Genomic DNA, 27,394 nt, shown 5'->3' on the forward strand with positions numbered 1-27,394 from the left:
AGTAGTGGGATTGCTGGATCATATGGTAATTCTATTTTTAGTTTCATAAGGAACCTCCATACTGTTCTCCATAGTGGCTGTATCAGTTTACATTCCCACCAACAGTGCAAGAGGGTTCCCTTTTCTCCACACCCTCTCCAGCATTTGTTGTCTGTAGATTTTCTGATGATGCCCATTCTAACTGGTGTGAGGAGATACCTCATTGTAGTTTTGATTTGCATTTCTCTAATAATTAGTGATGTTGAGCAGCTTTTCATGTGCTTCTTGGCCATCTGTATGTCTTTGGAGAAATGTCTATTTAGGTCTTCTGCCCATTTTTGGAGTGGGTTGTTTGTTTCTTTAATATTGAGCTGCATGAACTGTTAATATATTTTGGAAATTAATCCTTTGTCCGTTGATTTGTTTGCAAATATTTTCTCCCATTCTGAGGGTTGTCTTTTCGTCTTGTTTATGGTTTCCTTTGCTGTGCAAAAGCTTTTAAGTTTCATTAGGTCCCATTTCTTTATTTTTGTTTTTATTTCCATTACTCTAGGAGGTGGCTCAAAAAAGATCTTGCTGTGATTTATGTCAAAGAGTGTTCTTCCTATGTTTTCCTCTAAGAGTTTTATAATGTCTGGTCTTACATTTAGGTCTCTAATCCATTTTGAGTTTATTTTTGTGTATGGTGTTAGGGAGTGTTCTAATTTCATTCTTTTACATGTAGCTGTCCAGTTTTCCCAGCACCATTTATTGAAGAGACTGTCTTTTCTCCATTGCATATCCTTGCCTCCTTTGTCATAGATTAGTTGACCATAGGTGCATGGGTTTATCTCTGGGCTTTCTATCTTGTTCCATTGATCTATTTTTCTGTTTTTGTGCCAGTACCATATTGTCTTGATTACTGTAGCTTTGTAGTATAGTCTGAAGTCAGGGAGTCTGATTTCTCCAGCTCCCCTCAAGACTGCTTTGGCTATTCGGGGTCTTTTGTGTCTCCATATAAACTTTAAGGTTTTTTGTTCTAGTTCCGTAAAAAAAGCCATTGGTAATTTGATAGGGATTGCATTGAATCTGTAGATTGCTTTGGGTAGTATAGTCATTTCACAATATTGATTCTTCCAATCCAAGAACATGGTATAATCTCTCCATCTGTTGGTATCATCTTTCATTTCTTTCATCAGTGTCTTACAGTTTTCTGCATACAGGTCTTTTGTCTCCTGTATGTAGGTAGGTTTAATCCTAGGTATTTTATTCTTTTTGTTGCATTGGTAAATGGGAGTGTTTCCTTAATTTCTCTTTCAGATTTATCATCATTAGTGTATAGGAATGCAAGAGATTTCTGTGCATTAATTTTGTATCCTGCAACTTTACCAAATTCATTGATTAGTAGTTTTCTGGTAGCATCTTTAGGATTCTCTATGTATAGTATCATGTCATCTGCACACAGTGACAGCTTTACTTCTTCTTTTCCAATTTGTATTCCTTTTATTTCTTTTTCTTCTCTGATTGCCGTGGCTAGGACTTCCAAAACTGAGTTGAATAAGAGTGGTGAGAGCGGACATCCTTGTCTTGTTCCTGATCTTAGAGGAAATGCTTTCAGTTTTTCACCATTGAGAATGATGTTTGCTGTGGGTTTGTCATATATGGCGTTTATTATGTTGAGGTAGGTGCCCTCTATGCCCACTTTCTGGAGAGTTTTTATCATAAATGGGTGTTGAATCTTGTCAGAAGCTTTTTCTGCATCTATTGAGATGATCATATGGTTTTTATTCTTCAGTTTGTTAATGTGGTGTATCACATTGATTGATTTGCATATATTGAAGAATCCTTGCATCCCTGGGATAAATCTCACTTGATCATGGTGTATGGTCCCTTTAATGTGTTGGATTCTGTTTGCTAGTATTTTGTTGAGGATTTTTGCATCTACATTCATCAGTGACATCAGTCTGTAATTCTCTTTTTTTGTAGTATCTTTGTCTGGTTTTGGTATCAGGGTGATGGTGGCCTCATAGAATGAGTTTGGGAGTGTTCCTTCCTCTGCAATTTTTTGGAAGAGTTTGAGAAGGATGGGTGTTAGCTCTTCTCTAAATGTTTGATAGAATTCACCTGTGAAGCCATCTGGTCCTGGACTTTTGTTTGTCGGAAGATTTTTTTTTTTTTTTTTTTTTTTTCCGGTATGCGGGCCTCTCACTGTTGTGGCCTCTCCTGTTACGGGGCACAGTCTCCAGACGCGCAGGCTCAGCGGCCATGGCTCACGCGCCCAGCTGCTCCACGGCATGTGGTATCTTCCTGGACTGGGGCACGAGCCCGTGTCCTCTGCATAGGCAGGCGGACTCTCAACCACTGCACCACCAGGGAAGCCCTGTCGGAAGACTTTTAATCACAGTTTCAATTTCATTACTTGTGGTTGGTCTGTTCATATTTTCTATTTCTTCCTGGTTCAGTCTTGGAAGGATATACCTTTCTAAGAATTTGTCCATTTCTTCCAGGTTGTCCATTTTGTTGGCATAGAGTTGCTTGTAGTAGTCTCTTAGGATGCTTTGTATTTCTGAGGTGTCTGTTGTAACGTCTCCTTTTTCATTTCTGATTTTATTGATTTGAGTCCTCTCTCTCTTTTTCTTGATGAGTCTGGCTAATGGTTTATCAATTTTGTTTATCTTCTCAAAGAACCAGCTTTTAGTTTTATTGATCTTTGCTATTGTTTTCTTTGTTTCTATTTCATTTATTTCTGCTCTGATCTTTATCATTTCTTTCCTTCTGCTAACTTTGGGTTTTGTTTGTTCTTCTTTCTCTAGTTCCTTTAGGTGTAAGGTTAGATCGTTTATTTGAGATTTTTCTTGTTTCTTGAGGTAGGCTTGTATTGCTGTAAACTTCCCTCTTAGAACTGCTTTTGCTGCATCCCATAGGTTTTGGTTTTTTTTTTAACATCTTTATTGGAGTGTAATTGCTTTACAGTGGTGTGTTAGCTTCTGCTGTATGACAAAGTGAATCAGCTATACATATACATATATCCCCATATATCCTCCCTCTTGAGTCTCCCTCCCAACCTCCCTATCCCACCCCTCTAGGTGGTCACAAAGCACCGAGCTGATCTCCCTGTGCTATGCAGCTGCTTCCCACTAGCTATCTATTTTACATTTGGTAGTGTATATATGTCCATGCCACTCTCTCACTTCGTCCCAGCTTACCCTTCCCCCTCCCCATGTCCTCTTTTCTTAGACTAAGTAGATCAGTAAGTAATAAAGGGTACCAGGTCTTAACCTTTTAAAAAATTACAAGATTATCTTGGAAGTTTCATTGTGCTTCTTAAGAAATATGTTTTTGCTTCTGTAAAGCTACACAATATGGATGTTTGAAACTATTTTCTGTTATGATTTCCATCCTTGGTTACAGATTGCTCAGTGTTTTGGGGTAAATGAACATCATCTTTCTAAGAAGCATTTACTTTCATTGTAAAACTAAAAAGTGTTTTTTTTCCCCTCTTAAAGGAAACGAGGTATCAATTACTCCAGCTTCGACCTGCACAGAGAGCATCGTGGATTGGTTATGCTATTGCTTACCATTTATTAGAAGATTATGAAATGGCGGCAAAGATTTTAGAAGAATTTAGGAAAACACAACAGGTAACAACCAGAAGTCATACCTAGTAAACTAGGTCTTATTCTTAATATAGCTAAAAGAAGTGTATAGAGCCTTACTAACTTTTTGTTTGAAATAGTTTCAAACTTACAGAGAAGTTGCAAGAAGAGTACAAAGAACTCCATATAGAAGTTCACTCACATTAACTAATTGTTAATATTTGATACATTTACTTACAGTCTCTATATTTACTTAGCTATTTAATTTTTTTCCTGAAACATTTGAGAGTAATTGTAGATACCATGCTCTTTTACTCCTAAGTGCTTCAGTGTGGTATTTCCTAAGAATAACTTTATAGTTGTCAAATGTATACATACTGCTGTATAGATGATCAAAAAATTAGGAAATTTAACATTGATAGACTGTTATTATCTAATCCACAATGCATATTCAAAATTTACGAATCGACCTGTTTATATCCTTTTTAGGACTTCTTTTTCCATTTCAGGATCCAGTTTAGAATCATAACTTACATTTAGTTGTCATTTCTCTTCATTCTCTTTTAATCTGGAAGTTTCAAAGGCTTTCTCTGTATTTCATGACATTGGTAGTTTTGAAGAGTCATGGCAGTGCTTTCGTAGAACGTCCATCAATTTGGGTTTATTTGATGTTTCCTCATTATTAGATATTGTTATGCATTTTGGGCAGGAAACTACAGAAGTGATTTCAAGCCCTTCTTAGTTCACCACATTGAGTCACATGGTGTCTGTTCCGTTTGATTACTTGGTTAAGGTGGTGTCTGCCAGGTTTCTTCACTATAAACTTGTTATTTTTTTCTCTTTGTATTTAATAAACAATTTGAGACTTTATGAATAGTCTTGTTCCTCATCAGACTTTCACCACTAGTTTTAGCATTCATTGATTATGATTCTTGCCTGAGTCAACTGTTCCTATGATAGTTTCAAAATGGTGATTTTTCTGTCTTATTCCTTCTAGATTTATTTGACATTCTATTCTTAAGTAAGAGCTTTCCTTTCTCCCCTATTTATTTATTATATGTAAGGACTTAATGGATTATTTTATTCAGTGGGTTATAAGTTAATATTGACATTATTTACTTAGTTGCTCCCTAGAAAGATATTTAGGAATTTTAAAAAATGAATTTTGTTCATCATATATTATCCTTTGACTTTTTATATGTATTTGAGTGTGTGAACAATTTTCTAATGTGAAAACAAAATTCTTACTGTTAGTATTCCTTATATCCATATATAGACATCCCCTGATAAAGTGGATTATGAATATAGTGAACTCCTTTTATATCAGAATCAAGTTCTTCGGGAAGCAGGTCTCTATAGAGAAGCTCTGGAACATCTTTGTACCTATGAAAAGCAGATTTGTGATAAACTTGCTGTAGAAGAAACCAAAGGTATTTTTTTTAAAGAGTGTAATTTATTCTGGTATTTAATTATGACAAAGAGCAAAACTGAAAAATCTAGTTGCTACTGATAGTTGCACATAACACAACTTCTTGATTTGATGTCAAAATCTGTTTCTTACTCATGCACTTCGAATAATTTGTAATGTGGGAAAATACACATTCAAACAATGGATATTGTTATAGGGAAAAAAATTGTGAACAATAAATCATTGAATGGAGTGACTCAGTACAATATTTTCTCTTTAAGTATCTTTGATCTGACAATACTGTAGAGTTTGATTAAGACGCTGGAGGCAATTGCTCAATTTTATGAGACAGAGGATTTTCTTAGAAACTGCTTATTGGCAAAACTGGATGTGTACAACACATTTCTTTATTGTCAGTAATATATATTGATAAATCAGTCTTTACTAAAGTGCTTATGGGACATTCCTAGGGTTCTTTATGGTTTATCTGAATGTCTTTCTGAACATAGAACATGAATTGAAACCAGAGATTTGGGTTTATATGTGTGGATTAGGGTAGGAGGATGGGTAGATCCTTAAATAAAGATCTCCAGTTCTGCCGTTTATTAGAGGGTTGAGAAGGAGTCTTTGTAGTTTTAAAAGTTGAGGAACTGATTATGGAAAGTGAAAGAAAAATAACAAGTAATTGAGAATATGAGTACTTCCTAAGAATTGCCATCTGAAATATTCCTTTACCTTTGTGACACCAGGCGACTGAAGTTCGTTGGTTTCAGATTTCTTTGGCTTCCCTTGAAGTTGAACACTAGAAAGTGTGGTATCTGTGTGCGGAGTGGGTATAGCCACCATTTGCTTGATGAACTTTTCAGCAGAGGATAATGCTGCTGGCAAGAAAAGAATGGAAGTCTAAGGCGTCCGGAGCTCGTTTGTGAGCTGTAGACCCAAGACAGCCCTCTCGCACTTGAGTTGATCATCCCTTAGCAGTCTGTTAGTTATAAAGGAGGAGGTTTCTGACTTACTGGAAAGATCACGAGGTTGAGAAAACTAGTTTGAATTCCTTCATTGGCTACTAACCAGCTAAATGATGAGGGGCAAGACTTGAGCCTCAGTTTCTTTATGGAAATATGTGACATTGTTCAAAATACTCTTAAGTACATTGTTTTGTTTTATTATTTTTATAACTTTCTTAGTGAGGAAGAATGACAGCTCAAGCTGAGGACTCAGAATTGACCCATGGATTTAGCAGTTTGGAAGTTACTGATGACCTTAACAAAAAAACATTCTGAACATTTGGAAGGAGGGTAGTAAAAGCCCAAACAGATCAAGTAGATTTAAATGAGATTTAAGTAGAGGAATTGAAGATAGCATGCATAAATGATGCATACAAGTAGTTTTGCTGTATAGGAAACACCTATAGGGTAGTGGTGGATGGAATGGGTTATAGGATCAAAAGAAGATTTTTACAGCATTTGCTTATGCTCACTGGATAATGAGACAGAGTATGCAGTACAGTAGAGGGTGTGTGATCTAGTGGGTAAGTTGAAAGGTTGGGCTTAGATAGCAGAATGAATAGTTCATCCCCAGTAATGAGAGATGGTAGAGTGTATGGGCAAGCAGGTGTGTCGATGTAGTGGGTATTTGGGAGTTCTCTTCTAGTTGCTTCCATTTTCTCAGTGAAATAGGAAACAGAGCCATCAGTTCGTTCCACATAATATGTTTTGATATTTCCAGTGAATCAGGTATTGGGGACAGGGTATATAAAGAGAATAGAAGGGAACTAAGAGTAGAGTCATCAATCGTCGGATGTTCCAGCAATAAAAGGCATTGATGTTAGTGGTGGGTAGTCAGGATAATTCAGGAATTTCCTGGCGTGGGTGAGTGGGCATAGTTAGGCAGAAAGTTTCATTGTTAATTCTTATACCATCAGTTTCTTCTACAAGGTAAAGGTGGGTAAAGATTACGGGAAGGAAATGTGGATGGGTGTAGCGTAGGGGAGAAAAGTTGCAGAATATTATTTATGTTTTTAGTGAAGTAGGCTTTTGGTTAGTGTAGAGCTGACCGTTAACTTTGGCGCTGTTGACATTTTGGGACCAAGGTGTTGGAGGTGGAAGTTTCCTGTATCTTGTGTAATGTTTAGCAGCATTGGTAGCTTCTACCTATCGGATACCGTAGCACCTGCTCCCCTTACTGTGACACCAAAAATGTCTCCAGATCTTGCTAAATGTCTCATGGATGGCAAAAATGCACCTGGTTGAGAACCACTGAGGGTATAAACATTAAGAATATGGGCTCATTTAGCCAAATTGCTTGGGTTCAGATCCTGACTCTTAACAGTTAACTATCTGAAAGACCCTTGACAAGTTTACTTATGTTCTCTGCTTTATAATGACACAAATAATAGTAACCTATCTCATAGAGCTTTGAGAATTGAATTAAGTAATGCAAGTGAAACATTTAAAAGTCACTTTCACTCTCAGTAAGTGTTCATTTTTATTATCTGATAATAGAAAGGGTGCAAGGGTGAAGTCCTGGTTTGAAAATAATACGTTTGGTGAATGGGAGCCCATTAAGGTAGGGAAAAGGATTCCCGAGTAGCGTTTGAGGCTTGTGTGAGTTTGGAGCTCATATATTTCTAGTGAAACCAGTGCCTCAGTCCATTCATCTGCTGACTTCTTTTATGCGAAGGGGTACAGCAAGCAAGCAGTCGGGGTGATCCAGGCCTTAAAATTGGTAAATGAGGGAGCCTAGGTTTTGAGATTAGTTTTCATATTTGGGGCTGCTAATGTCATTCAGGGATGAGATTGGTCATGCAACCCAGAGAAGACAAGCAGTGAGCCTACAGGTTGCTGAAAGGCGTGAAGAAAAGGGAACGGTTTTCCTCTAGGGTTGGAGGGTTGGATTAGTGAGACAAGAAGAAGAAAGTCAAGATAGTTAAGTTTAAAGCAAGATGCATATTTGGTAGTTGGAAGAGAGAAAAAACAGTAGTGGGAAGAGAGACAATGTGGCCATGCTTATGGGCTGCTAGAGCACAATCGTTTCTTAGTTGATTGGGGCATCATAAGGTTAGGGTATTGGATTGGGGCATTAATTTGGATTTTGAAATTGTCCATACGTTGTCAGGAATACTTGAGTAGTAGATGATGGCTTGGTGACTGTGTTCAGTGACCTTGAGAGAGTAGCCTGGAGTTAGAAAAATACCTGAATAAATTGAGGATGTGAAGAGGATGGCATTTCTACACATAAACTTTCAAAAAGGAGGGACAATAAAGTAACATGGTAAATAGTCTTGTTGAAGGGAATTGAGAACTCAGGAGGATACCAAATCTACCCACTTCCCAATATTGAAGAGGTTTTAAGAGAAAGCTTGGGGAAAACTTAAAGTTACAATCAGAAGATACTTAATTTGTTTTTTATCAGGGGAACTTCTGTTGCAATTATGTCGTTTGGAAGATGCAGCTGATGTTTACAGAGGATTACAAGAGAGAAATCCTGAAAACTGGGCCTATTACAAAGGCTTGGAAAAGGCACTCAAGCCAGGTAGCATTGGTTAAAACTTACTCTCTAAGTTTTAATTGCTTCTTTTGTTAATATATATTGTGTTAACTCAGTGAAAATCATAACTAGAAGAACTGGTTAAGAATTGGTTCAGGGACTTCCTTGCTGGTCCAGTGGGTAAGACTGTGCGCTCCCAATGCAGGGGGCCCGGGTTCAATCCCTGTTCGGGGAACTAGATGCTACATGCATGCCACAACTAAGAAGTCCGCATGCTACAACTAAACATGCCTCAACGAAGATCCCGTGTGCCTCAACTAAGACCTGGCACAGCCTAAATAAATAAATAAATATTTTAAAAAGAGAAAGGTTAACAGGAGAAAAACTAATTAAAATAAAGAATTGGTTCAAAATCTGAATATAGAAGTACATTTGTGAACTTCCATTTAATATGGTAGACTAAGTGTTTTCTGAAACCTCTCTTCTACTACAAATTCAAAGAAAGAGTTGTGAAAATAATTTTAGAAACAAGTTTGAAAAATTTACAAATGCATAGCAGCATCAGAAACGTGAAAGGGAAAAGTAGAAATGGAGATGTCTCCCCAAAGGAAAGACTTCTGTGATAACCTGTGGCTACAGCAGAGTGGCCTGCCAGGGGCAAGTGAATGTTGCCAAGCTGAAAGGGAAGCACTGTTTCCTATGTGGGAAGAAGGACTCAAATAAACTTGGTCCAGAGACACTCTTCTCCCCAACCATTCTCTCCCATGAATAGGACCTGCTTGTGAGGACAAACCCAGAAACATGTCATCTACAAAAAGGCAGAGTCTTTAGCCAGGATGATCTAATTTGAAGCGAAGTTTCCCACAAGACTGATAGTGAACTATTCCTGGTACATTGATAAATGTGAAAGAAACCTTGTACAAAGAATGTCATCCTCTGTAGTAACACCAGCATTGGAAAGGTAATCATCAGTGCCAGCCAAAGGGAGAGTAGAGATCGTAGAGAAGCCTAAGATGAAGAGAGGCAATGAAATATGCACAGTTAAGAGAAAGTGCCTGTTAGGAATCTGGGAAATGAAAAACATACTTCTTGATGTGACATGAAAATCTTAATAGATTAAATATAAGGGGCCACAGCTGAGGAAAATTAGTGACGTGAAAGATTGAACAAGGAAAGTTCTTACCTGAGAGTAAAAGAAAATATAAAAGAAATATGGAGAAATGGAAGATAGAGGATAAATCCAGAAGCTCCAAGATAAATCAAAGGAGAGGAGTTAGAGGAGAGGCTGAAAAGAATACTGGAGAAGCCGTAGGTGGAAACTTAATAACCGAGCCTTTCTTGGAACTACAGTAGAGCAGGCAGATTTTGAAAGGCCACCTAAAGCAGAGCAGGATAAGGAAAATTATGTATTTTATATGATTATAGATTAAAATATGAAAATATTAGAAGTATTCTAAAATGATTGTTGATATATTTAGGTGGTTAGATTATGAATAATTTTTCCCATGTTCAAATTTTCTGTTTAATATGGTAATTTTTATATATTTTCAGAAATTTGTAATTTTCTAGAAAAATATGTTTTAATTACATATGAAAAATAATTTTTGTTTTGATTTGCAGCTAATATGTTAGAACGACTAAAAATTTATGAGGAGGCCTGGACTAAGTATCCCAGGGGATTGGTGCCAAGAAGACTGCCGTTAAACTTTTTATCTGGTAGGTGAGAATAATTGTGAAGGAATGAAAATGGTGTGATGATATACAGTATCTTTCCTTGGTTTTAAATATATGAGTGTGCATGTTAAGGTTTTAATGTATGCATTTTTAGAGTTGTCTGGGTACATGTAAGTCAACAGGATTTTCTTCTTCCAAGGTGAGAAGTTTAAAGAATGTTTGGATAAGTTCCTAAGGATGAACTTCAGCAAGGGTTGTCCACCAGTCTTCAATACTTTGAGGTCTCTATACAAAGATAAAGAAAAGGTAAAGCAAAATACAATGGTTTGGTTTGGTTTTGTGTTTTGACTGTCATTTCTTTGCTCAGTATTTGGAATAATTGGTTCTTGGCTACCTGTGCACATAGTGTACACAGTGTGAATCTGCTAACAGTCTTCCTAGCTTGCAGTTTAAATGCTTCTGTGCCTCATTTCCTTTTCATCCTCTGCTCTCTAGCTGAATAAATTACTGCTTATTTGTTCTGTCTTTTGTTTCTGATATGTACTTTTTAATGAGTCGGTACAGGGATGAAAAGTTGGTAAGGTAGTGATTTCTTCAATATTTTCTCTAATTCCTGCTCATGGGGAAACCCAGAAGTAATTTTTTTTTTTTTTGAACTAGGTTGAAGCTTAGTAATCTTTCTCCTTTTTATTTGGTAGAAAAAAAATTCTGTCAGAAGAGTTTGTTTGCTGTCCCAGTAAGTCAGCTTACTCTTTCAGCTACGTATTACAACATTCAAAACGCTGGTTAAAGGGTGTTTTAATCTTTTTTCTTTGGCCGCACTGCATGGCGTGGGATATCTTGGTTCCCCAACCAGGGATCGAACCCATGCCCCCTGCAGTGGAAGCGTGGATTCTTATCCACTGGACCACCAGGGAAGTCCCAAGGGTGTTTTAATCCTGATTTAGATTATTTTGTTTATAAGTACAGTGGCATCAGACATGTTGGCTGGGTTTAAAAAAAAACACCTTAAAGGTGGGAAAGATTAAATGTGCTAAACATTTAAACCTAAAGCATATAAAGGGCACTTATTCTGACAGTCTTTTGTTGAAAGGTCCAAGAATGGGCTTTATTGATGACTGTTTCACCTTTTTTCCCCCTTGATTAAATCACATTGATAGAATATGGTATTTTACTTCTAGTTTTGGTACAGTGAGAACGTGATGCTTGTGAAGCAATCTTGATTGTAGAATCATATATATTGTTACGAGTTTTCCCCTTATGGTTATCTTTTTAAACCTAAATTGGTAAAAAATGTCTAATTTGTCTGTGAGTCTTTCCATGGTATTTGACTTAATAGAAGCAGTTCTTTCTTTTTGTTCTCATTTCTTAAGTTTACATAATATTGAATTAAATTCTGCAATGATGATAATGAATGCAACTAATTCAAACAGGTTTGGGAAAACAAACCTCTTAGTAAGCATGTAGCTCACCTTGTGGGAGAAGAACATGGGCGCAGCAGAATAACCTAGCTGTGGCCATTCAGTCCTCACAATTTTCTGAGGTGATGGAGAGAGCTGGTGTTAACCTGTTGAGTCAGTTAAGTTGAGGTCATTTAAGAGAGCTTCTGTAGTAACAAATTCATTATAGATGGATTAAGCAAAGAAGGGAATTAATAAATTAAAAGTATTCACAGATCTCTTACGAAGCCAGGAGTAAGTAGTACAGTCATGACTCAGGAGAGACCAGAACTGGGACAGCCACTCACTCTCCTGGATCTCAGAAACCCACCTACGGTGCCATGCTTCTCTGTTACTGATGCTTTCCCCACGGTGATGAAATCGAGAGTGGATGCTGTCATATGCTTGTGGAATTTCTCTTTTTTACACAGTATTTAATTCTTGATTCCTAAAGTGCAAATGTTAACTGTGTTATTTATGTGAATTGAGGTAACAATGAACCAAGATAAAAATCATCCCTAACACTACCTCTTTCTGTCCAGCCTTTTCCTGATTTCTAGTTCAGCTTGATGCTTTATTTTATAGCAGGGAAAGGAGTTGCCAGTAAGTTTTTTGGAAAGTTTTGCCTTAAAACACACCTTCATAAATGTATGGTTTTAAATTTTTATCCATAGGTTAAGAGATTTATAAAAAGGTGTGTGTGTGTGTATGGGAGGGAGAGAGAGAGAGAGAGAGAGAGGTGGAGGGGGGAATCGGAATGTTTATTTAGCCCTCTAGTAGTAAATAACACATTTTGCACAAGCATAGTAACTATATATTTATTTATTTTTATTAAAGTGTGCTTGTGTGTTTGTACTCCAGGTGGCAATCATAGAAGAATTAGTAGTAGGTTATGAAACATCTCTAAAAAGCTGCCGGTTATTTAACCCCAGTGGTAAGTGCTCAAGTTTTATGTTTTAAAAAAATCTTGAAAATCTTAATATGTTGCGAAATTCTTGATCAGAAGGTCAGTATTGTTCATTATTTAGTCAGTAAGCTTAGTATATTTAAACTTTTTTTCCCTTTAAGATGAAGGTGCATTAATGTACACATTGTGTGAAATGTACATTGGTAAGAAGATAATAACAGTAGCTTATTGAAGAAAATTTTATGTAAAATTTAAAACACCTGCAAAGCTAGATGTAATAGTATGATGACACTCCATTTACCCGCCACTCAACTTCAGTAGTTTTTACCTCATGGCCAAACTTATTTCATCTGTATTCTTACCTACTTCCCTTACTCCCATGTTATTCTAAAACAGATCCCAAACATCACATCATTTCATCCATGAATATTTCAGTATTCTAAAGATTATAACCATAATAGCGTCACCATACTTGAACATTAATACTTTCTTAATATCAAAGAAAAAAGTCCATGCTTACATTTCCAGGTATCTTGGAAATAGCATTTTTTTCTCTTTGTTTTTGAAGTTTGTTTGAATGAAGATCCAGGTGAAATCTATACTTTGAGTTTGTTTGATATGTCTCTTAACCCTTTTTTATAAATCTGTAGGTTTTCCCTCTTTCTTCCTGCAATTTATTTATTAAAGAAGTTAGTTTTTTTCCCTTGAGTTTTTCTATAGTATGGATTTTGCTGAATATACCCATATCATGTTGCTTAACATGTTATTTCTCTGTCCTCTGGATTTGTTACAAATTGGTAGTTGGATGCACAGCTGTGCTGTCTAGTATGGTAGCCATTAGCCACATGCGGCTATTAAAATGTTTTTAATTAAATAAAAAATTTAATTAGTTGTACTAGCCACATTTCAAGCGCTGCTCAATAGCTAGTGCAAATCGAATGCCTGCCCTACTAGACAGGGCAGATCCAGAACATTTCCATCATTACGGAAACTTCTCACGGAAAGGTCTGACTGCAGGTTTGATGAGATTTGATTTGATTTTTTTTGTTCCTTTTTGTTTTAAAGACAAAGGGATGAGCAAGATTATTTCAAGATGGTGGTGTGTTCTTTGATCAAGAGGCATGAAGTATTTGTTTCATATGTTAAGAACTGTTAAGAGTTACAAGCTAGTGATATTCTACCATTCATTTTTTTATTATCTTAAAGAGATACTATCTGTCATCTGCTTATGCAGTATTTCAGTTTGTATAGAAAAAGCAAGATAAATGCTGCTTTTTCTCCCCTGCCTAGCCTACTTTTTTGTTCTTTACCAGTTTTCAAAATAATGAATTGGTTTAGTAGCATTCTTCAAAGATGGCCAATACATGTTTTAAAGGTATTATTATGAATTCATGACTTTAACCATATTTGCAGTTTCAAATGGTTTAAACCTTCACATACTAGGATAGTAGTTGATAGCTTCTTTGCAGTTTGGTATGACAAAGTATTCTAGCTCACCTTGTATACTGCCCACAGCAGACGTGTAATCAGTTGTTTTTCCCAAGGAGCCCTGTTTCCTACAGTGGGAAAGCCCAGTATGGGACCTGGGGTGCTTATTGCTATTGAGTTGATCACTGTTTCTAGATCTCAGATGAATTTAAATAGTACTTTTTAGAAGGCGTTACCATGGTTTCATCGGTTAATCATCATGATGTTCCTTTGATTATCAGCATTTTCCTACATATTTTACAAATGTGGAAGAGGTTCAATGACATGCCCAAGAATATGCAGCACTTTAGTTGCAGATCTTTCAGAACGGGAGTTGGTGAGTTCCACTCCTATTGTTTGTCCACTGAGCCATCCCACCTCTACTAGGATAAAAATAAGCACTCTGCTGCTTTCCTTGAAAGCAGATGGCGGTTCTTCGATTCTAGAAATCCGCATAAAAGGCCCTTTACTGCGCGGGTTGTGCACTGAACCTGCGCGCCTCCTCGTGAGCGTAGAGATAAACCGTGACTAAACCACAGAGGAAGTGTCTTACTCACCTCATCTTTGGGTATAATTTTTATTTAACCTAAATTATGCGTTGTTGCATATTCAGAATAACATTAAAATATGTTAAGAATCTTATAATCACCAAAATTCAAAATAACCACATCACAAGTATATTTATGTACAGTTTGGTACATTAGCTAGAAACCCAGTTGAGCAGTCATGCCTTTCTTCTTTCTTTTTCTTTTTTTTACCGTCACATTAATGGAAATTTTCTCTTTATTTATTTATTTTTTTTCCCTCATACATAACATCCTGATCAGTATACTCGTAGTTCTAGTACAACTTGTCGTGTCCTCTCCCCCCGAACCCTCCCCTTCCCCTCCCTCCCCTCAGTTTTCTTTTTAGGTAATTTGTTATAGCTTTGATCTCATTCATCTGCCGTGTTAACTATATGAAGTTATTACTATGCAAGGCATTGTGCTAGGAGCTATAATGATGCAGAGCAGAAAGCGTGGTCCCTTCCAAAGATTTTATAGGGTTAGAGCTAGTTGCATAACTAGATGCATAAATCACATGGTTTGAGCTGCTTCCCTTGTTAATAAAGATAGAGCCACTTTGCGGTGGCTAGTCTGTTACTAATATCTCTAATGACTAAGCTTGCTTTCTTTCCTCCCCCGCCCCCCCACTTTTCAAAGACGATGGGAAGGAAGAACCGCCAACCACGTTACTTTGGGTCCAGTACTACTTGGCACAGCACTACGACAGGACTGGGCAGCCGTCTGTTGCTCTGGGGTACATAAATACCGCTATTGAAAGTACACCCACGTTGATAGAACTCTTTCTTGTGAAAGCTAAAATCTATAAGGTAAAAATCTTTTCTCCTCTTTTGTTATGAGGCAGTGAAACACAAATTAAGAAAACACATGCTGTAGAGTCTGAATGCGGTAAGAGAAATGGCATATTTGATAGCTCGCAAAACATGGAGCAGCAAATACAGTCCATTTCTCAGTCTGATTACTTTGAGACTTGTCATGGTCATGCTCATTTGCTCACCCATCTATATCTGTTTATGCACAAACAAGTATACATATATACGTATGGTCATTCATATATATGGTTGTTCATACACATACCTGGTTATTTTCTTGGTTTTAAGTAGCAAGACTATAGATAATAAATAATTACATTTGCTGCGAAATGTTTGTTTCTATTAACATTTCTGTAAGATCATATATATCAGTATCTGGTAATCTTAAAACGAAACTGAAGATGTCTGCTATGAATTCTACGTATTAGCTCTTTGCCGTTTCAACTCCTGGGTCTTGCTTGAGAAAAATCATCTTAAAGTTGCCGCTTTACTATCTTAATACAAATATAATTTAGTAATAAAAGCTCTTGGGGAAGAGATTGTAAACCAATAATTCATTTACCAAAAAATTATGAAATTAAGTAATTTTTTTTTGAAATTAATTAATTTATTTTTGGCTGCGTTGGGTCTTTGTTGCTGTGCGTGGGCTTTCTCTAGTTGCGCCAAGCGGGGACTACTCTTCGTTGCGGTGCACAGGCTTCTCATTGCGGTGGTTTCTCTTGCTGCGGAGCCTGGGCTCTAGGCGCATGGGCTTCAGTAGTTGTGGCACGTGGGCTCAGTAGTTGTGGCTCACGGGCTCTAGAGCACAGGCTTGGTAGTTGTGGTGCACAGGCTTAGTTGCTCCGCAGCATGTGGGATCTTCCCAGACCAGGGCTTGAACCCGTGTCCCCTGCATTGGCAGGTGGATTCTTAACGACTGCACCATGAGGAAGTCCCCCAAGTAATGTTTTAAAAGCACTTTTTTAAAGCCAAGTAAGGCTCATTAGTTTTGTGACCTTCCCAAATGGACTAGTTAGACGAAGTAGAATGAGGATCATTGTGGAATGTCCACCAGTGGTCCTAATTGTAATGTTTCCATGGTTCTTTTGGAGTAGAAATTTGACCATCCGTTTGCCTTTTATGACCTTTACAGTAAACTTTGTTGTTCTGGCTTAAAGATTTTGATTATTATCTAGTCTTTGATTCAATGATTATTTTTGAGTATTCACTATGTGCCAGGCACTGTTGTAGTGTGTAGTCAATGAGGTTATAACAGTAGACAAAATTTTTAAAACAAATCTTTACTATCAGAGAGCTTATATTCTGCATCGCCAGAAAGGTATCAGAACTTATATTTCTGTAGAATGTATGCATCTACGTTGATTAGGGTTGTAAGAGACAGAAGATTACTGTTTCTTCCATTTGTGTTTTAGTTATTTATGAACAGGAAACTAATTACTTGCATAGTAAAATTAGCATACTCTGACTGGTTTATTTTGCTTTTGTACCCTGTTATTATTAGCATGCTGGGAATATTAAAGAAGCTGCGAGGTGGATGGATGAGGCCCAGGCCTTGGACACAGCAGACAGATTTATCAACTCCAAGTGTGCAAAATACATGCTAAAAGCCAATCTGATAAAAGAGGCTGAAGAAATGTGCTCGAAGTTTACAAGGGTTTGTACAGCTAGTTTTCTTGCTTGTGAATAAATAGTTCATACTTGTATACCTTGTTTATTTTTCAAAATTTACGTCTGATATTTTTAATATCAACACAGGATTTTAATTGAATTGCCTTATCAGAAAAAACTGAAATCAATATTAGTATAGAACATCATTTTTTAAATATGGTTGTACAGTGGGTTTTTAAACTCTGATTTATATTGATGTATGTTCAGTTGAAATTTTTAAGGGCGAAGGGAACTAATACTAATTGAACATCTGCCGTGTGTTACTGTTCTGTTTCTTATGTTACTTTCCATCCCCAATTATGTAGACCTTTTGATTAATCATTTACAAGGGTGTATGTGTATATTTTTTTTAGTGGTTAGAAATACAATTCTAATTTCTTTCACATATTAACTATTCCCTCTTACCCTGAGAATGGTTTAAAAAATTAGAAAATTATTTTGAAAGAATTCAAATCAATTGACCATCTTTCCTTTTTAAATCCTATGGTGGAATAATGTATTTGATAAGAAATTGTCTTTGAGTGTGTGTGCTTTTCATATAGGAAGGAACATCAGCGGTTGAGAATTTAAATGAAATGCAATGCATGTGGTTCCAGACAGAATGTGCCCAAGCTTATAAGGCAATGAATAAATTTGGTGAAGCACTTAAGAAATGTCATGAGATTGAGAGAGTAAGTACCACATACATAAAAGTTTCTCATTTCATTTTGTTACACATTGAAAGTTTTGAGGAAATCCTATAGTTTTTTTCTCTTCTCTCACCTTATAATGTATAGTAAGTGATTTCTAAAAACCAGTGTTCATATTTTTCAAGTTTTATAATGGAAATAATATAGACTATATTAAGCAGACTTCCCCATTGTCTACTCTTCCTGCCAGAATTTATGTAAGAAACTTAAGGGAAAGTTTGTATCTTGGCTGCGTTTTCATTGATTTCTGAATGTTTCTGCTTCATTAATACATACAAAGCTCATCAAGCTATCCCAGAAACGTGTTTGTTGTGGGGTTGATTGGTGGTGCCTTATGCCCTGATAAATATTATTTATAAGCTTTGAAGCCTTTTCACAGTACTTCTGTAATCTATGTAATTCCTCACGTTCTGATAAATTTATTCTTTTCTTAGTCCTTTTCACTTCTGAGTCATTTCTATCACTAGTAGTTGGCTTTCATTTTTTATGATTTTCATATATAAAAATAATTTATATAATTTCATGCTTGTTCTGTTATTGAGTCGAGAACCCCAGAGCTTAGTTGAAATGTGTTAGCTTCCGGTTGCTTGACTTACTCACTGATTGATTTCTCACCCGCGTACCAGCATTTCATTGCATAGGATTCAGATTTGTATTCTCAGAAAAATTACCAAATACTGCAGTATTAAAATCCTTTGCAAATTGTTCTAAAGACTGAATGTTTAACATGTAAATCTACTGTACTGCACTATTATGTATGCTAATAAATTCTGTTGGATTTGTCCTGATAGCTTTATTTAAGTATGATTAAGGAAGGAATAAATATACGTATTTTAAAGCATTGTGTTTCCTTTCATTCAACAAGTAATTCAGTGCCTAAAGTATGCCATTATACTATGCTAGGTGATGGCCAATTATATTTGCTTATTTGATATGCAAAGTATTTAAATTGAATTATTGTCATTTTTAATATTTTTAAATTTTACTGATTTTTTTTCATGCCTGAGAAACAAGTAATTCCAAGGCTTTCATTTTTGTAGTTTCTTTGCTATTGCTATACTTCACTGTAATAAAAAAGATAATTTTGTTAGCATTTTATAGAAATCACTGATGACCAGTTTGACTTTCATACATACTGTATGAGGAAGATTACCCTTAGATCATATGTGGACTTATTAAAACTAGAAGATGTACTTCGACAGCATCCATTTTACTTCAAGGCAGCAAGAATTGCTATAGAGATCTATTTGAAGCTTCATGACAACCCCCTTACAGATGAGAATAAAGAACATGAAGCTGATACAGGTATAATAATGAAAGAGTTCTTATTGTTTCTGTGGTGTGTATGTGTGTACTTATGTTTTTGTGTAATGTAGATTTTTCCTGAGCTTTTTTTTTTTTTTTTTGCTGTGTTGGGTCTTTGTTGCTGCACACAGGCTCTCTAGTTGCGGCGAGCGAGGGCTACTCTTCGTTGAGGTGCGCAGGCTTCTCATTGCGGTGGCTTCTCTTGTTGCAGAGCACAGGCTCTAGGCTCGTGGGCTTCATAGTTGTGGCTCACGAACTCTAGAGCGCAGGCTCAGTAGTTGTGGAGCACATGTGGGATCTTAGTTGCTCCACGGCATGTGGGATCTTCCTGGACCAGAGCTCGAACCCGTGTCCCCTGCATTGGCAGGCAGATTCTTAACCACTAAGCCACCAGGGAAGTCCCTTTCCTGAGCTTCGTATTAAGCACCTTGTGGGACAATGTTATACATGCTTTAGAAAATGGTGATGACCATTTTGTGAATTTTTCTAAGCAACAAAAGAAAAATACCGTTTACGTTAGTCTTTCAAAAGTTAAGCAAGAGGGCTTCCCTGGTGGCACAGTGGTTGAGAGTCCGCCTGCTGATGCAGGAGACACGGGTTCGTGCCCCGGTCCGGGAGGATCCCACATGCCGCGGGGCGGCTGGGCCTGTGAGCCATGGCCGCTGAGCCTGCGCGTCCGGAGCCTGTGCTCCACAACGGGAGAGGGCCACAACAGTGAGAGGCCTGCGTACCGCCAAAAAAAAAAAAAAAAAAGTTAAGCAGGAATTTAATTTGTAACTGATCACTAGCTTTTAAGGAATTGAATTTCATGAACTTTACATTTAATATCTGGTTTACCCAATACTATAAATTGTTAAGTACAATACTATTTTTATATTAGTGTTGGAACTCCACATTAGTATTGGCCGTCAGTATATCTAGTTATTTCTCCTTTTAGTAATAATTTATAATTAACCTACTAAAAGGTAAATATTGCTCGAACACTAAAACCCAGCTTAGAATTAAGCCAGTAAAATTGCTCAATGATTTACCATTTGACCAGTTTTAACATGCCATTTTTATAGCAAGATGTCAGGATGTGTAGGGAGAAATCTTCCTTAATTATTTGGGAAAGGATCTCAGCATAAAAGTGACACAGGAATGTAGAAAGATAAAAATTAATTGTTCATCCAAATATTTTGTGACATTTTCTTGGCAAAAATGTTACAGGAGTTGGGACATAAAAACTGTGTCAGATTTTTTTTCTTCAGTCCTGAGTTTATGCCTCTCCTGATGTTATGGTTGGTTACTTTCTATACTTCCTCCTTCTAAAGTCCTTTGGATCTTCCTTTTAATTTGTTATTAAATTATATTTCCTGTTGCCTAAGAACAATTTAGAACTTTCTGAGGTCACATATAGAAACCCTTGTACAGATATCACTTGAATCTCTATCTGTCGTTGCTTCTTCAACTGGCAAGAAGATACCAGTGAGAATCTACAGGACAATTTATCATTGAAGCTGAGAGCAGTGATCCTCTGGCTTCTTTTGTTTACCTTCCTTTTTTAAAATAAATAAATAAACTTATTTATTTATTTATGGCTGCGTTGGGTCTTGGTTGCTGCGCGCTGGCCTTCTCTAGTTGCGGTGAGTGGGGGCTACTCTTCCTTGCGGTGAGTGGGGGCTACTCTTCCTTGCGGTGAGTGGGGGCTACTCTTCCTTGCGGTGAGTGGGGGCTACTCTTCCTTGCGGTGCGCGGGCTTCTCATTGTGGTGGCTTCTCTTGTGGAGCACGGGAGCTAGGCACATGAGCTTCAGTAGTTGTGGCACGCGGGCTCAATAGTTGTTGTGGCTTGCAGGCTCCAGAGCGCGGGCTCAGTAGTTGTGGCTCTTGGGCTTAGTTGCTCCGTGGCACGTGGGATCTTACTGGACCAGCGCTCGAACCTGTGTCCCCTGCGTTGGCAGGCAGATTCTTAACCACTGCGCCACCAGGGAAGTCCCTGTTTACCTTCCTGTTCACTCTTCCTGCCTTCCACCTGTTCTTCAAATTATGCAAATAATGTACAATTAACTCTTAACATACAAAGTTGAAACAACTTAGAAAAATAACTAGCAAATGTGAAAATCCCCTTTCCCTTTTCTCCTACCCACAGGCTGTCTTCTTTCAGAGGGCTACCCCTATGAAACGTTCAATTTCCTTTGTGCACAATTACCATTTTCAGAGCTTGATGTGCACACAGGCTACACACACCTTTCAGGGTAGTTCTTGTGGTTGTTTGTTCGTTTTATTTTTATAGCCCATAAATGGGATGATATGATTCATAGTGTTTTGAAATTTACACTTTTTCCCCTTCATTTTATAGTATTGTTCCATGTCTGGGCACAGCTAATATCATCATCAGTCATTTTAATGGCTCTGTGGGAATCCATGTGGGTCCCCCCCAGCCCCTTACAGTGTTACAGTAAATGTCCTGTAGGTCATCATTATGCACATATTTTATTATGGATTGTTAGGAGTGAAAATTGCTAGGTCAAAGAGTATGAGAAATGTATAAAATTGCCTTCCATAAAATGTTTTTATTGCCACCAACAGTGGACTGATATTTTATTTTACTGCTAACACTGAAAATTGTCCATCCTTTACATTTTTGTTACTTTGGGAAGAACATCTAATTTATAATTCCTAGATTTTTAAGAGTGGAACACCTGCATACGTTTTCATGTGGCCTTTAGGTTTCTTATGTGAATTGCCTTTTCATATCTTTTGCCCATTTTATTTTGAAACTTCTTGGTTCGTAGGAGTTCTGTACATACTCAGGACTGTAATCCTTATTTATGTGTTGCAAATATTTTCTTCCTGTCACTTAGGTCTTATGTTTGTTTACAGTGGGTGTCTTTCTTTATGTAAAAGCTTTAATTTTTCTGAAATCAAAGTTGTGTAGTCTTTTATGGTTTCTGGGTCTTGCTTAGAAAGGCTTTTCTCCTTCAAAATGTAAAATATATTTATAAATATCTTCTATGTTTTCTTATATTATTAACTTTGTTATTTTTACATTTGGCTGTTTAATCATCTGGAGATAATTTTTATATGTGATGTGAGGTGGAGGGTAGCTTTTTTCATCCCCACATAAAAGACTGCTGACTCCTAAATAGTGTTTATTGAATAGGTTGTCCATATTCCCCACTCTTTTAAAATGCCACTTTTATCCTGAAGTAAGCTCTGAAAAAATACTTTGGTGGGTTGTGGGCATGGTGTCTTGTTCTCACATATATTAAAACTTAGTGTGAAGACACAGTAAAACTATGTTGTATTGACATCAGTACACGGGTTTCTCTTCTTATCCATTTTTCTCTTCTTAATCTAACACTATGTCTTTCGATTTTTCTTGGTTTTACATGTTAATTTTTGCTTATGTAAGAACTGTAGAGTTAATTGATCTTCCAGAAAGTTTCTTTTGGAGTTTTACTTTGAATTGCATTTAACATATAGATTACTGTTCGGGGATCAGGAGATCTTACACAACATCAAGTCTTTGCATACTAGAATGCATGTATCTCCTATTTATATTTTAGTGTAATTGTTGTGTTGTAACTTTAGCAAATTTACTCTTAGCGTTATCCTTACATGTCCCCCTTTCCCATTACAGTATTCCAAATGAATATTGTTATAGTTTTTGTATGTTGGTATCCTTATTGAACGTTGATACTAGGTTTAGTAGATTTTTCAGTTGATTTAAAAAATTTTTCTACGTAGGCCGTTATATTAATCTGTAATCAGTTTAAGTATTCATACCTCTTTTTTTCCCCCATGCCTTATTGCATTGGTTAGTGTTGCTGAAATAGTGCTGATTAACAGGAACAATAGTTTGCTTGCTGCCATTTTTTTCCTTAGACACAGTGCTTTCTAATGGTTCACCAAAAAGCTTGACATTTATAGCAAAGATCTGGTAGGTACCCTTTATTTGCTTGAGAAGTTATCTTTTGCTTCTCATGTTTTTACCCTTTCAGTAAACTTAAGAGTCTTCATATGGCCAGGTTTCTTTTATTTTGCATTCTTATGTGTATGTTAGTTTGGCTGGGTAGAGAGTCTAGATTCAGATGGTATTTTCTGTGTATACACATATACGTGCATATGTGCACATATACACAAACACAAATTTTTTTAAAAAAGGTAATGCAATATTCTAGCGTAGTAGAATTTTCCTTTGGCTCCTCCTAAGCTAAAATTTTGAGTCTCTATTAAGTTCACACAAGTACTAGCTAATTTATGTAAACTTGAGATAGTGCGTATCCAGATAATTAGCACTAAATTAAGTGAAACAGGATTTGGACTCTTAATGTCTATATTAATTTCCTGTGTAGATTCCTTTCTCTATCGTGGTGTGGCAATTATTGTGAACTGACGAGTCCTCTTAAGGCAGTGAGAGGCATTACAGAATAGGGTCACGAACTAGCCTGTGGGCCAAATCCATACTGCAGTTTGTTTTGGTACATGAAGTCTTATTGGGACCTAGCCAAGCCCATTCATTTACATACTGTCTGTTGCTCTTTTTGTGCTGTGACAGCTGAGCTTAGTTGCAGCAGAGACCTGTGGCTTGCAAAGCGAAAAATATTCAGTATCTCGCCTGGTGAAGAAGAAGTTTGCTGCCCCCTGGCGTAGCCTAGTGGAGAGAGAGAGTTGAGACTGGAGGCAAAGTGAAGTGGGTTTACATCCTTGCTCTGTCTTTTACTATCACTCTGAGTCATTACTTTTCTTCTGAAAGCTCAGTTTTCTGATACATAAAATAATATCATGAGGCTGTTGAGGTTGTTAAATAAGATAGCGTGCGTATTGTGTGTAGTCTTGCAGCGAGGATGCAAGTGGCAGCAGTTGCTTCACAAATCATTAAAGGCCAGAATTTACGTGGCCACTCACGCAGTCTTGTGTTTCTAGGATGTAATTTTTAGTTCTTGTTTGAAATTTCCTTTTCTAGTAGTAAGGAATTCTTTACCAGGAAAAAGAGAAACAGGTATAAATTTGTTTTTATCTATTGCTGCATAATAAATTACCCCCAAATTTACCATCTTGAACCAACCATTTCCATAGGTCAGGAATTCAGAAGCATCTAGGTGGTTCAGGCTCAGGGTCTCTTAGGAAGTTGTAGTTAAGATATTGGCTAGAGCTGTAGTCATCTGAAGGTTTGGCTGGGGCTGGAGGATCCATTTCCCAGATGGCTTACTCGCATGGCTCTTGGCAGGAGGCCTTAATTTCTTAGTCTCTCCAGAGGGTGTCTTGAGTTCCTCAAGACATGGTAGCTGGCCACGCTAGAGAGCAAGGAGGAAGCCATAACACCTTTAATGTTCTCTTCTCTTGACATAACACCCTGCCACTTCCTTTACATTTTAATTTGTTGAGTGGGTCACCAGGTACAACCTATACTTGAGTGGGAAGGAGAAATCAAAGAATTTGTGGACGTATTTTTAACTGCCATGTTCTGCATTCTGGACACAAATTACTTACATTCTTAATGCAAAATATACTTGCCCCTCTCAAGGCCTCTGTAAGTCTCATCCCATTACAGCATTAGTTCAAAGTCCAGATCGTTATCTTGTGAATGAGGTGCAGATGTTGATGAGGTTTTTTGAATATGGTTCTTTAGTGTAACTCTTCAAGTAGAGTTCTTGATATGAAATCCTGTGAATTAGAGTTCTTGATAAGAAATCCTGTGAACCAGTATAAAGTGGTGAGAGAGAGGCTAGGCGCCCACTGTAGACACAAAGGGGTGGTGAGGGGGGAACGGGAGGCACATTGGAGTTACTGGTTCATGTCAATTCTCAAGTCCAGTTGGGTCCAGGTTAGCAGTTCTTTGATGAGGACTCGAGACCTAGGAATAATTCTTTATGGATCTTGGCTCTGCCCTCTGGGTTCCTGGTTCCACCTTCTGAATCCTTCTTTTTTCTTGAAAGTTAGCGTTTGTCTGCAGCTAAGTAGTTTCTTAATCCACTTCCAAAATTTGGAGGTGGGGTGTCTGAAGACCTCTTTTCATTTTATGCTATGTTCCTTTCAGTCCAAGTTTCCGTGTTTCTACCGTTATAATTCTCTTTTAAACTTCATGAATCTTGTGTGAATCTCATTGAAATCCACATGCACAAGTATCTTTGTCTACTTTGAGATCTTGCTGAGAGGACAAAACTTCTAAGTTTCTTAGAAGGTCTGCTGTGTGATTGAGAGGATCTGTGGATCACACCCTTAAAATTTTTAAGAGAACCTTTGTTTGACTAGTAACTGAGACACCATTTTTCTGAATTCTGAGTCTTAACAAAAGATTTTAAAGCCAAATTCTCTGCTCTCCCTTTTGACATGTTTTCCTGGCAGTGCCCTGTGTTTGATCTTTGCTCAGCAGTCATTTCTGGAGAGGTTGAGAATTTTCAAAAACCTCAAGTCCCTGCTCCTTCCTTTAGTTTCTTTCTCTTGCATTTTTGCTAGAAGCAGCAAGAAGAATCAGGTACCATCTTCAAACCTCTTCTCCCCCCCACCCCCCCCATGTTTTGGGGCCTAGAAATCCACCTAACAGGATCATCCGGTTCACTTGATGCATTTTATAAGTGTTGCTAAGCTGTCTGCCTCTATGTGATTATAAGTGTTCCTCACTTCACTTTAGCCCTCACTTGCATCCTCTTCAAAATCTAGATATCTATTAATAGTCTAAGGCTCTTAAGCTTACATTAATTCTCTTTTCCAAGTCTTCTCACCTTTGGCCACTCTCTGGTCCCAGAGCCACTCCCCACATTTTAGGGTTTTATTGCAGCAGCATCGCACTTCCAGGGACCAAAATATGTTGGTTGTCTATCGCTACATAACAAATTGCTTAGCAGATTTAAACAACAAACATTTATTTCCCAGAGGTACTGGGGGCCAGGAATTCAAAAGTCACTTAGCTGTATGATTGGAAAGACTTATGGTCTCTCAGGAGGTTGAAGTCGAGATGTCAGCCAAGGCACCTGAAGGATTGGAGAATCTGCTTCCAAGATGGCATGGCCAGAGGACTGTTCTTGGCCACACGGGTCTTTACATAAGGTGGTTTGGGTTTCTTCACACCATGACAGCTGGCTTCCTCTGAGTGATCCAAGGGAAAGCAAGGAGGAATCCACAGTGCTTTTATGTCCTAATCTTGGATGTCATACACTTTCATTTCTAGTACATTCTATTAGTGAGAAGTGAGTCACTAAGTATAGCCCACATTTAAGGGAAAGGGAAATAGACTCCACTTTTTTAAGGGAAGAATTTTGGGGCATATTTAAAAATCACCACAGTGGTGGCATATTTTAGAATGAATTTTTTCATTTCTCATTATTAACAAGTATTTTCCAAATAAATACTGATTGTACACGTAGCTTTCAGATTTATTGCTTTAAGTCTAAACAGTACAGATTTTCCACTTTATTATGGCATGTTTATCAGTGATTTCCAGTCTTTCTTTGAAACATTCTATAGTTGTACCTCAAGGGATATTGTTAATTTTTAATGTCAAATTTTAAATTTACTGTGTAGTTATTCATTATTCCTTCAACAAATATTTGAGTGTTTCCTCTGTTTTGGTATGCTGCTGGGCCCTGTCAATACAAAGATTATGAGTAAAACAAGGTCTCTTCCACCAAGGAACTGACCGTCTAAAAGAGAAATAGATGTATAAACAAAGTATTATGACAAGCAGAATATATGTGAGGCACAGTGGCAGCACTGTTTGACAGGATTAGAGACGGCATAACTAAGAAGGCCTGGGACCGTGCCACAGAGTTAGGAAGCAGCTTGTCACATTCCTGGAATTGCAGGTGGTTTACTGTCGCTAGAGGAGCTCGCGTGCTTTTGGGTCTTGCTATGGTTGCCACAGTAGGGTGGGTCTCGCAAGTTTTTTGAGGAGGTTAGTGTTCTTCAGCAAATGTGGCACTATTAAAGGGTACACATAGGCATGTGAACATGTGTAACATGAAAGATTTTTAGTGGGAGTTTATATGGGAATATTACATAGTAATTGATCATTTCTAATCTGATTAACACGTTGGTAATTTTATTAACACTTGCTGCTTACAGCAAACATGTCTGACAAAGAGCTAAAGAAGCTACGTAATAAGCAAAGAAGAGCTCAAAAGAAAGCCCAGATAGAGGAAGAGAAAAAAAATGCAGAAAAAGAAAAGCAGCAGAGAAATCAGAAAAAGAAGAAGGACGATGATGATGAGGAAATTGGAGGTCCAAAAGAAGAACTTATTCCCGAGAAGCTGGCCAAGGTACTTAAGAATAGTGTTTGGCACAATTGAGTGAATTTCATGACCACCTATTGTCATTTTATGTGGTCTTATTCAGCCAATTTGATTATAGATTTTAGAGTAAAAAAATCACTTTAATTTTTAGCTTGCTTTCCCTTCCTTCCTTCCTTCCTTCCTTCCTTCCTTCCTTCCTTCCTT

The 27,394-nt window shown here is 37.3% G+C and overlaps 1 protein-coding gene across 4 annotated transcripts in view; it reads left to right on the top strand.

Annotated features, from left to right (window-relative positions):
- The window catches only part of NAA15 (N-alpha-acetyltransferase 15, NatA auxiliary subunit), a 75,779-nt gene that overhangs the window by 31,098 nt on the left and 17,287 nt on the right, over positions 1-27,394 (top strand). For 3 of the 4 annotated variants that reach the window (XM_027103752.1, XM_027103753.1, XM_027103754.1), the window contains 11 exons: positions 3,465-3,599; positions 4,831-4,984; positions 8,377-8,496; positions 10,072-10,167; positions 10,325-10,431; positions 12,426-12,498; positions 15,141-15,310; positions 16,815-16,967; positions 17,524-17,652; positions 18,762-18,975; positions 27,024-27,217. In XM_027103752.1, coding sequence (XP_026959553.1) covers positions 3,465-3,599; positions 4,831-4,984; positions 8,377-8,496; positions 10,072-10,167; positions 10,325-10,431; positions 12,426-12,498; positions 15,141-15,310; positions 16,815-16,967; positions 17,524-17,652; positions 18,762-18,975; positions 27,024-27,217 — 1,545 coding nt within the window. Of the gene's footprint in view, positions 1-3,464; positions 3,600-4,830; positions 4,985-8,376; positions 8,497-10,071; positions 10,168-10,324; positions 10,432-12,425; positions 12,499-14,180; positions 14,276-15,140; positions 15,311-16,814; positions 16,968-17,523; positions 17,653-18,761; positions 18,976-27,023; positions 27,218-27,394 lie in introns of those variants that run through there. The other variant, XR_003432296.1, reaches the window with a different exon arrangement.

Source organism: Aethalodelphis obliquidens, unplaced genomic scaffold (assembly GCF_003676395.1).
Source record: "Aethalodelphis obliquidens isolate GAN/ISIS:26980383/991018 unplaced genomic scaffold, ASM367639v1 scaffold6, whole genome shotgun sequence".
Taxonomy (NCBI): domain Eukaryota; kingdom Metazoa; phylum Chordata; class Mammalia; order Artiodactyla; family Delphinidae; genus Aethalodelphis; species Aethalodelphis obliquidens.